At 45.1% G+C, this 13,067-nt stretch overlaps 1 protein-coding gene across 3 annotated transcripts in view; it reads left to right on the top strand.

The window, feature by feature from the left end:
* Nucleotides 1-13,067, top strand: part of Hip14 (palmitoyltransferase Hip14) — a 126,157-nt gene that overhangs the window by 18,122 nt on the left and 94,968 nt on the right. For all 3 annotated transcript variants that reach the window (XR_011512578.1, XM_070534916.1, XM_070534917.1), the window contains exons 6-7: nt 4,120-4,245; nt 11,942-12,081. Coding sequence is in view for 2 of the 3 variants with exons in the window: in XM_070534916.1 (XP_070391017.1) it covers nt 4,120-4,245; nt 11,942-12,081 (266 nt within the window). In the remaining variant the exon portion in view is untranslated. The remainder of the gene's footprint in view (nt 1-4,119; nt 4,246-11,941; nt 12,082-13,067) is intronic.

Below are 13,067 nucleotides of genomic sequence, written 5' to 3'. Positions count from 1 at the left end.
TATTAGCCCGACGTTTCGGAGCCCATTCGGCGGGCTAATAAAATTCAGTTATTTGGTTGGAGTCAGTCTCAAGTTCTAATCAATTTCCCAACCAGACAGGCAATTCTGTCGAAATGTTTAGCTTCAAGGATCCAGCATGGGGTGTACATATTCGTTCGCTATCCGGTCGCGGTGAGTTGGACTTCTAGATTTGTCGTGCGCCCATCGGCATGTTTTGTGGATAGCAACTCAGCTAGCAGGCATTGATTTATGAAAGGTGCAATAAATGCCCTTGTGATTGTTTGCACTACTGTGTCGTCGTTCCTTTGTCCCAAGAGCACGGTAGGAGAACCCCACAAGTTGTAGCAGTTCCATTCTTGAACGCCGACAACCGTGGCTTGTTACATGTGGTCTGAGTGTGTAGGAAGCAAGATTAAACAGTTAAACGAGTCAACACAATTGACAGCCAGATGCAGGAAGGCAGTGGGGAGGGGCCCTGGCGTCCTCGCCATTATAGTTTTCTCACAACAGCTCTGCCATCCCACTGTTCTTATTTTTACATGCGATCTGGTTATAACAATTATGGATTATAACAATGGAATGTTCATGGCACTTGAATATTGTTATGAGTGGATTCGACTGCGTGTGTGCGTGCACGCGCGCGTGTGTTTGTGTGTGTGTGGGGGGGGGGGGGCATCTGTTCGTATGTATGTTTGTAGCTCACTGTTTTCCCGCCTACCTGGGCCACTGGGTAGTCAGTGGTTGAATGGGTAGTGCATCGGGCTGCTGTGCTTAGGTAACAGGGCTCAAAGCTAACCGTTTAACCACCTTAGGTTATTGAGTATGTGGCAATGTGTACATACATGACGCTCTTTAACGTACCTCTTACACGACATCGGTCTCTGTAGCTGTGGGACTGGGTAGGTACTGTTGTTCAAATTCAAAGAATTTGAACAACAGTACCTTTGAAGCATGGTTCGGTGCTCAGGGAATTCGTAGGCACGCCAAGCAAGAGGGTCACCTGGAGTAACAGCTATGGTGGGTGCCCCATGGTAGTTATGGGTGCTGTGCCCCCTGCAGAGACTGCCCTTGTGACCCTGAATTTGAAAACCGCGTCGTAATCTCCAGACACCGAGAACAGCTTGCATGTGAAATAATAGAGGCTGATAAAATACAGCGGCTGGGTGACCTTTGCATCAGCATGTCATCTATTGCTTGCCAAAAATGAAATCAAGTATCTGGCTGTGATGCAATAGGGGTTCACACGTCAAAAGCGTGGCAGTTAGGGCAAGTTGGTATGTCATTACTTTTTAGGCTTGTAGCGCAGCTCAGAAAGAGCAAAAAGGAAGGGGTAATGAGAGGAAATAAAGAACAGAGTGAGCACTCACTCTGTTCTCGGTGTCCGTTCGTTACCCCCTTCCACCTTCTTTTTTGCTATTTCTGAGCTGCGCTACAAGCTGTTAGGATCGGCCTGCAGGGGTACTGCTCTGCAAAGCTATTTCATCCCGCTGCACATGCTTCGATCGACCTGCGGTGCTGGCGCCCTTCAGAGAACCAGCGAGGACGACAGCACTAATCCATCATGCGCCTCGTTCGGAGAATCGGTGACGACAGCAGGGCGGGCCACGTTTGGCACCCAACGTATTGTTGGTTGATTTGCCGGGTCGTCATGCCCTCTCTGCAGCAAGAAGAGCTCTCCCTAACAAAAGGGGGCTTTGCGGTACGGGGGCCCCAGGATTCATCACAGTCTGCTGACACTCGTGGCGACTACAGAAGAAAGGCAGCACTGGAATTTAGAGATGCAAGACAATGGGCAACCGGCAGCCGCGTTGCGGGAGTCAGCTCGAGGAACCGATGCGCCTTTCAAGACTCAAGATAATGGACAACCGGCAGGTCAACTTTGATGACTGGTCGAACGGTTCTCTCACCTAAGGAACTAGGGACCAATGGAGTGTTTATAAGCGGCTGTTTGTCAGCTGCTAGTGGGTGCTCGTCAGTGTGCTCTGTGATCGTACTCGTTAGCAGTGTGCTTGTTTGCTGTATGCTTCATCTTGCAGGCTCCATTTGGGAGTCACGCTAGACTGTGTAAATGTATCTCTTGTTTAAAATGTAAATACTGTAAATACATAAACCCTGTACGCCTAGTTCCTTCCAAGTTTCTACGACCTATAACCCTTTCAGTTGGTGGCAGCGGCGAGATCGTCCGACAAATCCTACAAAGCCTAAAAAAGAGTTCACGTGTGGCATGATGCAAAAGTTGTTTTTCATTACTTTTGCTCATGTGTGTAGTTCTGGCGATTTTGCAAAGGAAGGTCAGTTGAAGTTAGCGCCTGTGTTGTGTTCTTCCTTCAGTCCTTGTCTTTTGCGCTGTGCACACATGTCGATATTGAATCGCCAACTCGACCAAGCTTCCACCTTATCCAGAGGGCATTGTGCACATTCGACGTGGCACAAAGGTCCAAACAGGTTTCTTTGTGTTGCCTTTCCTCTCTCCCATGCTCCTGTCATGTATACACACACTCTGAACCACCACTCTATGCGGTGTGCAAGACAGCAGCAGCAGTGGGGAAGTCAGAGGAAGATGCAAAGGAAGCTTTGCTTTTGAAAATGCACTGGCACTATCGGAGCCATGGTAAAAAAAGTAAAGAAATAGCTAGGAAATAGCAAGAAATAGCCAAAAATTAGCCAGTTCACTGTAGGGGCCTAGAAAATAGCAAAAATGTTGCCAGGCTGCTGCCCTGGCCAATTACTTAAGACGAAAATGTTGCTGTTGCAGATTACGAACTGCTCCTTTTGGAGCTGTTCAGTTTAGTGCCCTTCGACATATTTATAATGCATCTTTGGGGCTCAATTTAGAACTGGTGGCTCCATATTCGTATTCAGGAATTGTTATTCCTGCATCTATGATTAAATAAACGCAAGTAGTTGTCACTGAAGTGTAGAACCAGCGAATATGTTGTATGCACAATCCTCGCTCTCTAGCCATTCGTCAATGAATCCCTCTGCCATATCTATATCATAGAGTAGTCAAAATTTCTAGTACCTAAGAAAAGTGTTTTTGTAGTAGTTTTTATAGCCATATATTGTTGTGTGCTCGCATGCCTTTGCTCAAATTCATTATGGAATTGTAATAAAAAGTTTTGCTTCTACCGTATAATTTTCTGAGCAATCAACTATAAAAGGAGATGTTCCACGCAATGATCCAGGTGTTCCTTGTCAAATTAATTTTGGAGGTTACAAAGTGGAGGTTCCATCTTCCCTTCCAAATACACATGGTGAAGATGGTCGTTGCACATTGTGTGTGTCATAAGAGGCACAGTACAGTAAATTATATTATTTATAATATTTTGTCTGGTTTGTATGTAATTACTATAGGAAAATGTTGGTTGTAAATATAGCCAGAAAGTAGACAAGGAGCCAACCCTAAAATTTTCCTGCCACAAACCTTCAAAAGTAGCCATTTTGACGCAAAGTAGCCAAACCTGGCAACCCTGATTGGAGCCGCAAGGAACTTGCTCGCCAGCCCCGCCTCGCCAGGTCTACCGTGTGGCTACAACGTGCACGCTAGCGGCGCTGTTATTGGCTGCGGCCATCCGACCGACGCGACAGGTGTGAGACCATATCCAGCAAGTTGGTCATATGCGGCGAAACCTGTTGAGAGCGGCTGCTGATGCAAATGTTTGTATAACGGATCACCTGCAAAGTCGCACCGTATGTCTCCTGCTTAATGTAGAGGTGCAGGATATATGCAAATTTAGCCTTAAGGTGTGGCTTCACAGCACTGAAAATTTGCATAAAAGTGTGGCTTCATGGCAGCTTTCGCGTCGCCGCCGTGAAGCAGCCCCACTTTCTAAACTCGTCACATGTGCACTGGGCACATGTGAATATTCGACTATTAATCTTATCTACAACAATGATATGTTACTTTCTGTATTTTCCTTGTCCTCTTCACATTCGTTTGGCTGCTGTATTCTTTGTGACCATATTTTTATGATGGCTTGTGAATTCAGCAGCTTGATGGTTATATGTCAAGTGCCATGGTAGGTTCTGTTAGGGAATTGTGTTAGAGGCAGTTGTATTCTATTTAATTCTAGGACACCCATGTTGCTGTGCATGCTTTCATTGACGCCTTTTGTGCAGGGTGACACTCCCCGCATGATGGCTGAGAAGCTGAAGTCTGTCTGGATAGAAGAGCGCCTCTTGGAGGCGGAAGCAGCTCAAGCAAGTGCTCGAGGTCATTTCCTGGTGCGCATTGTTCGAGACAAGGTGCTTTTCTTTTGTTCCTAATTGCTAGTGTAACACTTGGCATTTAAACCATACTTTAGTAATACTCTATTTAATGACAAAATGTTTCTATAGATGACTGATTCTCTTTATTTGGTGAAATGACGTACAGATGACTAAAAACATGTGAATGTCAACTTTGCAACCTCCTCTATAACAGTTTACTACCTTAAGGGTAAGCAGTACAGCACAAAGCAAGGATATAGGGCTGCAGAAAAGATGAGGACGAGTGAATAACGCCAACTGAAATTTTATTGTTTGGTGCAGAAGTTCATATAGAAAAACCTAAGGAAAAAAATTATGCGAAATGCGAAATAAAACAGTAATACCATCATTGCAGACTGTTCGCGCCAATGTTGTCTACGAGTGCCAACTCCCTTTGCGAGAAGTCCAGGCTTACTTATGCACGGGCATCCTTTATGTGCCATGCTAGCTGCTTCAACAATGATGTGCATGCTGTTGTCCATGTGCGTAAAATTTACTTTTGTTAGCTCGAATGTTGGGGTGCATCCGCATGCGCTACAATGCAGTGCTAAAAAGCCTTCCCTTCTAAATATTGTTGGCATGCTCTCACAGGTGATAGCTAAAACACCTGCTAGTCTGACCAACATTGCATGCACCAAAGGTCAAGGGGATTCTGTACACGACCCCCCAAGCACATTCCACATATCGGTTACGGTGCCTGACTTCGGTGACCATCGGTTGCGGCAGTGACAAGCGACGTGGCTGATGTGACAGCAGTGGAAGCAGATTGGCCTGTCATCAGGGTTAAGCCATTCGGACGGGTTGCAGCAAGATATAGCAGAAAAGGACTGCCGGGGACGAGGAGGGACGAGGAGGGCCAGTAGAGAATTGGGGAACGCTGGGCTGAGACGTTGAACACAGAGTTCAGACCCATGTTCTCAAATTCTTGTCTGACTACGGCCTGAATCATCGCAATCGTGGTTGCTCGCGGATCGGGAGGCATTGCGGCGAAAGCTGGCGAAGAGGCGGCCTCGAGCTCGTGGCGAACAACACGGGTGACGTCGTCACAGGTGGTGGCTTGACGTGGTCGACCCTCACCTGTCGACGTAGCAGCAGTGTTGGGTAGCCGCGTGATGTGGTGTGTGATACAGTGGCTCTTAGCTTGTTCAAGGCGACGGCATTCTTTAATGATGGCGTCGATTGTCGAGACATTGCCGAAAACAAGCAAATTGAAAGCGTCGTCGGCGATGCTTTTTAAAAAATGTGACACTATCTGCTTCAGACATAGCATCGTCAGCTTTGCGGTATAGAGCCAAGACGTCAAGGATGTATGAAACGTACGGTTCTGTAGATGTCTGAACACGAGACGCAAGAGCCTTTATCGCGCAACCTTGCGGCCAATGGGGTCGCCGAACAGTTCCCGTAGCTTTTCTTTGAAAGTGTCCCAACTGCTTATCTAGTTGTCATGCGTCTGGTACCACACCCGTGGGGTGCCGCCGAGATAAAAGATGACATTGGCGAGCATAATGGTTGGGTCCCACCTGTTATTAGCGCTGGCATGTTCATAAAGCTTGATCCCTCCAGGCCTGTCCTGTCCCTCCAGGCCAGGGAACACAACAGGGTCGTGATGTTGGGCAACCATGATGATTGGAGCAGTCAGACAAGCCGAAGCCATTGCAGAGGCGGTCTTGTCCCCAGGAGGCATGGTGACAAGCTCGATGTACCGGCCACTCCAGAATTCCGTGGCGAGGACAGGGATCACTCACCTCCACCAGAATGTTACGTGTAGAAAGACACAGACAGAAGAGGCTATTTACAGGCTGTTTACACTGATCTGGAGCCAGAGCGCCAGGCCGATATTCACTCGCGCCAAGGGCACAGACCTACTTCGTCATCATTCTCGTGGCGCCTCGTCTCTTGAGTATCTCCCGATAATATCGTAATAATATGTCATCATCTAACGCAGATAGGTGTGGGGTTTGTGGGGTTCTCACACCGTGCTCTTGGGACAAAGGAACGACAACACAGTAGTGCAAACAATCACAAGGGCATTTATTGCGCCTTTCGTAGATCAATGCCTGCTAGCCGAGTTGCTATCCACAAAACATGCCGATGGGCGCGCGACAAATCTAGAAGTTCGACTCACCATGACCGGATAGCGAGCGAATATGTTCGCCCCATGCTGGATCCCAACGCCTGGTCGTTCGCGTGTACGGTCATGCCAATGGTGACGCGTTCGAAGGCGGCCACGCGAAACTGTCTTGCAGAAGCATGGATCGGCGCACGCGCGGCACGGCATGTCTGTGCCGCTTGCTGTCCCAAATCCAAGAGAGAGCGCCTTGTCTTGCCCGCACCCAAGTAACCCTGCAGCGGCGCGACACTCGCGCCATCTCTCGCACTGCGCTTGTACCACTCCGACCGCAGCGGGCGCCAGGCCACGCGAGCCGTGCAGGAAAACAACATATCAGGGGATGCGTGAGAGTCGTGCATCCCCACAGGTTTTAAGGGTAGGATTTCAACAGGTCTGCTTCAAGCTGTCCCATAAATATGTTCGCATACGTGGGAGCAGATGGTCTTCCCATGCTTGTGCCAAAAGTTTGCAGGTGGTGAATAGAATCGAAGTCCAATTAGTTGAGCGTGAGAACTAACCTAAGGAGCGACAGGTAAACTTGAGGAGCATGCGCTTAGGGATTGATTGCAAGGGATTGAGAAACGGCTTCAATTCCTTCACTTATGGGTATGTTGGTGTAAAGGGCAGAAATATCCAAAGTGACTAGAATAGCGCGGTCGAAACGGATTTGGTTGGTGCTGGTGCTGTCGATAATTCGAAGGAAGTGCAACGCGTCTTGAACAAAAGATGGGAGGGCAGGGGAGATGTTTGACAGGTTTATATGCTTGAATGTTCCTTCTCTAAGAAACAAAATATCGGTGAAACAGGCCAATCAATGAACGTTAGATTTAACGGACATCGTGTGGACACAGCAAGAAAGCTTCCCAAAGCCGTTGCCGAGCATTTCAACCAACCAGGTCATAACTACAGTCAAATTTCCATTCAGAACGAGAAAGAAAATACAGAGAATCATACCTTATGCATAAGTTCAAGCCATTGCAACCAATAGGCATAAACGTTACAAAGGGAGCTTTAGAGCCTATTCGCTATGCTGAATTTCAAGCTGTAGGCAACAACTCTTAGTTTGGTTTCTCAGCGTTTCTTTTTTCATTTCTTCCTTTTTTTCCTTCTCCTTTCCATTTTTCGCTTTATTTATTTATTTATACCATTTCAGTATTTTTCCTTTCTTTCTTTTTTTTTTTTACGAGCACCAGTTTCTGCCACTCCTTCTATTATCTCTTTCAGAGACACGATAGCCTACGACCACAAATGAAAAAGGTAATAGAGGTGTGTGTCAGCCGTTGACACGCCGGCTGACACACGGGCATTGACACATGATTGACAGACAGCTGGTTCCCTGGCCTTGTGCACAACACTACTTTATTCTCAATTTGACACACTAACACATCTGCGCTCGTTGCCACACCCACCCGCCTCAAGCCCTCTCCCCTTTAGAAGAACCCCACCTATATATACCGTAGCAAGGAAAGCACATGTCACCTTGAAGAAGTCAAGTCCACTTGTCGAAACGTTGGCTCCTGCTTTCATCACCTTGTTCTCGTGTTGCTCATCATAATCATACCGTGGTTTTGCCATGTAATACTCCAGAATTAAATTTTTTTATTTTGTCAATGCCGTCTGGGTGGAAATTCAGCAGTGCAGAAAACTGGCTGGCATGGCTTCATTGATTCGTAGGAGCACATGGAAGTTTGCCTTTCTTTAATCACTTGTGGGGAGCACACGCATCCAGCAAAATTAACGCCAAACTCGAAACCTTCTACACTGACACATTCCTACGATCCTTGGACAGTCGTCCCATCGAAGACAACTGGGTACTCTCCCGAGAGAAATTGTGTGCGCTAGCAAATCAGTACGTCCCGCTAATAACAGTCAAAAACGATAAATCAGACCCCTGATTTACAAAATCCCTGCGGCAGCTTAGAAACAAAAAGAAATGTTTATACCGCACAGCAAAACGATATAGCACGCCTTCCACGTGAAAGCCATACGTACAAAGATTTTATGATAACTTACTGTTACACAGTAGAATCTGCTAAACAAAAATATTTTCTAGTGATTTATTTTCCCTTCTGAAATCTAACTCTAAGAAGTTTTGGAAACTTGTATCCCCCGAACACGATCCGCAACAGATATCTTTGCTAGACGACAATGATGTTCCACTTTCAGACAGCCATTGCACCTCGGCATTTAACACAATATTTTCAACTGTTTTCACCCGGGAAAACCATTTTGACGTTCCATACGTACCTGATTTTTACTTCCCATATAAGGAACAGATCGAAATAACTGCCGAGGGCATAGTACTTCTAAATAAAAACCTTAAATTATCCACTTCAGCCGGCATTGACAATATTAACTCTAAAATTCTTAAGAACACTGTCTCTGTTTCTGCTCACATTTTATACCACCTTTTCAGGCAACCTTTAGCGACAGGTCAACTTCCCTCCCATTGGAAAATTGGTAAAATAGTGCCTGTGTTTAAAGCCGGTGATAAACATACTCCCGAAAGCTACCGTCCAATTTCTTTAACTTGCATCTGCTGCAAACTTCTTGAACACATAATCGCTTCTCATGTTTACCGATACTTAGAATCTAATAATTTCTTTTTTAACAACCAACACGGATTCAGGAAAGGTTTCTTTTGCGAAACCCAACTGCTAGAATTAAGTACAGAACTACATTGCAACATGAACAATAACTTCCAGACTGACTGTATTTTTCTTGCTTTCTCAAAAGCCTTTAATCGCGTCGCCCATTGCCATCTGATTTATAAATTATCTGCCCTTTGATTAGACTCGCTAACCTTATCTTGGCTCCGTAACTTCCTTTCACTCCACCAGTAAATCACGGTTATTAATAATTTCCAATGCTCATTAAACGAAATAGAAGTGAGGCGTGCAGACAGGACGCAGGACAAGAACACAAGGACACAGGACATTTTGCATAATGAATCCTTACCAACTAGCTCAGCTTTCTGACGTTCTAAGTTCCAAGCCTCCCTTTCTCACGTAACTTCAGACGTACCACAGGGGTGCGTCCTTGGCCCCCTATTTTTTTAAATCTACATAAACGACTTGCCAGAAAACATTTCTTCTTGCATGCAAATCTTCGCTGACGATTGCATCATATATTGTCCAATAACCTGTGCCAACGGCCACTTAACGCTGCAAAACGACCTTCACCGCATTAACAACTGGTGTAAAAAATGGCTTATGTCACTGAATACTACAGAAAAATGCAAAATAATCTCCTTCACACGCAAGCAATACATTTCCAACAACTGCTACACCATTAACAATTACAAACTGTCACAGGCATCATCTTATAAGTACCTTGGTATTCATTTCACACCCAACCTCTCCTGGTCTCACCATATTACCACCAGATGCCCAAAAGCTTCAAAATCTTTAGGGTATTTACGTCGAAATTTACATAACTGTCCTACTCACGTTCGTCAACTAGCTTATCACACCTTCGTTCGCCCACAGCTTGAATTTGCCGCATCTATCTGGTCCCCCTCCCACAATTATTTAATTAACATGCTTGAAACGGTTCAGAATAGGGCCGCCCATATCATTTCACGCAATTATGACAACCATAACAGCATAACGCAAATGAAGCTCAACCTCTCACTTGGACCCCTCAGTGCTCGTCGCAACACTGCTCTTTTATGCCTTTTTCACGAATACGCATACAGCAACAGACCATTCCCACTTCACCTTGATGCTCCTTCCATTACAACACGTCGGTTGCATAATCACTTAAGTTTCACGCAATTATATGGATCAACTCACGCCTTCAACTCATCTGCTCTTCCTCGCGCCATACGTTTGTGGAATGGTCTTCCAGGCAACATCGCATCCATACTCGACCACGATAGTTTCTGTCAACTTCTGCACTCTTTCATTTCGCAATAAAAACTTGCCACTAGTTTTTCCAATTTTCTTTTTACTTCTGGTGCCATGTTCTGTATACCACCCACGTATTTATTTATTTGTTATTTTTACAGCTTTAAGACCAAAGACATCCATCATTTTTTGTACCACTGCACTTGTTCTTTTCGTTTTTTAGTATCCCACTTTGTACTCGACTGCATTTTTTATATCGATAAATGTTTTTACTGTGCACACAATTAGTTCCTGCATTTTTATCATGCCCTACCATTGTGCGTCTTTGAAACCCTGCCAACTGTTCCTGCGCCTAGAATCCACATATTTGGTTGCAGTTTCTTTTCTTTTTACTGTTGTCATTGTGATTGGTATACTTTATAGTTCTTGTGCGCAGTTTTGCCATATAAATAATGCCAGCCAATATTTTTTATTTTTTTTCGTGTTATCCTTTTTTCTACCCAACCTTATATTTGCCGTCATACCACATTATCATTGATTCCTCTCCTTTTCTTTGTGTTAAATTGCAAATTTCAGCTGTATGTTTGTACACTGACAAGTTACTTTGCACCTGTTATTACCCCCCTTACTCAATGCCCTGTCAAGGGGCCTGCCTGTAAGGTATGTTCAATAAATAAATAAATAAATAAATAAATTTGCTCCCATGTACTCACGTTGTCATGTTAGCAAGTTGCGGACGCGTCGAGAGCTGGCATAGACACGGGAGAGGTACACTACGCCCTCTCCCGGTTCTCCCTTGCGATGTATGCACCCTTCCCCCGGACTTGCAGGAAAGGTATTCGACGCGTGACGAGGACATTCCTCTCGCAAAGGTAAAGAGGTAGAAAACATCACTCGGGGAGGCCCTCTCTCTTAGGCGCCAGAATTCGAACGTTTCGGATACGGATACGTGCTGCAACCTGTGAGTGGGCTCATTTGCTTGACTGTCCCACGCAACGAGGCAAGCCTATTTGTTAATTATTACAGAGTGGATTTTCCTCTGCAAGTGTTCCTCATTGCTTGAAACAATAAACATTGTTAGAGCGGACACCGCTGGTTGCCTTATTCGCTCGAACCCAACATAGCTGTGGTTACACGCACTACGATTTGGAGAGTACCACAGAACGACTTTATGTGGCTAGATCCGTAGCTTGCCTTCAGCCCTAACCTCATGCAGAGCGTACCCACCACACACTGGACTTAATATATTAAGGTGGTTGTTGCGTACTAAAGTCCTGAATAGCAGCACGGTGACGATCTTCGAACCTCGCAACATACAGCTGCCTTGCATCTACGCCATTGCCAAGATGCTGCCAGATAACTTTGCATTTTGAATATCCCCTATCGCTGCTTTGAAACTATTGAAATCATCTAGAGCGAGAGCTCAAGTTGACAGGGATTTATGATTTAAAGGAACACGACAGGAAGGAAAAAGACAACTGAAAGGCCTTACAGCACTGGAATGCTTTCTACACATCATCCTCTGTATTCGAAAAGATGACAAGGACATAAAAATGCCATCCATGTAACCTGCCCAGTGTGATTCCAGCTGTGGTGGTCACACTTCGATGAGGATGGCAAGCACTAACAAGTTTATGGTGCATATTAAAGAAACACAGCCAATTGTTCTCTCAAACCTTATTCACTGCTGTTCTGCTACTGATATCATTTTTTCTTTCTTTTTTTCTTTTTGCAGACAATAAAGTATTGGGCCATGTTCACCTCTCCATTTGTAGCCTTCTATGCTGTTGGCCTCGTCTTCGACAGCCAAGAGACCTATCTAGTCAAGTTTGGTCTTCTATTTATTATGGGCCTAGCCACCATGTTCCTTTCCAAGTGAGTCAGCATGCAGGCCTTTCATCTGGCATCCTTCTCAACTTAAATGCTTTGTTTTTAACGAGTTCATCATTGTAGCATTTTGCTGCATTGATCTTACATGAACCTCGTAGATACAGTTCATGCCGTTTTGTTTTGTTTCTCCCAAATTTGGCTTTATGAGGCCATGAATAGTGTAATATATTGGTGCTGTTACATTCATGTTAGAATCTCTTGCAAGACTGTATAGTAATCACAATAAGAATTGGCATTTGTATTTATGAGCAATTTTGTAAAAAGTTCATACAAAAAAAAAACTATTAGGGTAAAGGGAATATTCTATATTTCCCAATGTAGGTGATGTCCAAATCCTCGGCACAAAGGGTGGTGCCCTCTAGATTTAAAATACAGTTCCTAAAGGCAATGCTGTTGCAGGCTAAATGTGCTGGACACAATTGTAGGAGCCGAAAACATGTCATAGATGTCGGGTTTTGGACACCATCTATTTGATTGAATCGTATGCTATTCGGTATTTGCTTCAGATCAAATTTTGTGGTCGAACCAACTTATAACAATATTCAAGTGCCATGAAAATTCTATTGTTATAACTGATATTTGTTGTAACCGGGTTGCATGAAGAAAAGCAAGAAAGGGGGATGATGGCAGAGCTGTTGTGAAAAAATTGCAACGGCAGGGAGGCCAGTGCCCCTCCTCACCACCTTGCTCCATCCGGCTGCTGATCGTGTTGACTCGTTTAAATGGTGAACTATGCTGCTCTGACTGCTCCGATCGCGTGTAACATGGTGTGGCTGTCAGTGTTCAAGAATGGCACTGCTATGGCAATTGCAAAGAGGGGTCATGGGTGGCAAGTAACATGCGAGCTCTTCCGTGGCGTCACCTTGGTGGCCCCAAAAGGGGCGTTTTGAAATACGAGAAGGTTGCTGCGTCAGCCTCTCAGCTTGAGAAATCCAGAAGAACTGCTGGGGAGAGGTAGTCTCAAGCATCTC

The sequence above is a fragment of the Dermacentor albipictus genome, chromosome 3 (genome assembly GCF_038994185.2).
Source record: "Dermacentor albipictus isolate Rhodes 1998 colony chromosome 3, USDA_Dalb.pri_finalv2, whole genome shotgun sequence".
NCBI lineage: Eukaryota > Metazoa > Arthropoda > Arachnida > Ixodida > Ixodidae > Dermacentor > Dermacentor albipictus.
The sequence above is the reverse complement of the archived record's forward strand: the minus strand, read 5'-3'. Positions and strand labels throughout refer to the sequence as shown.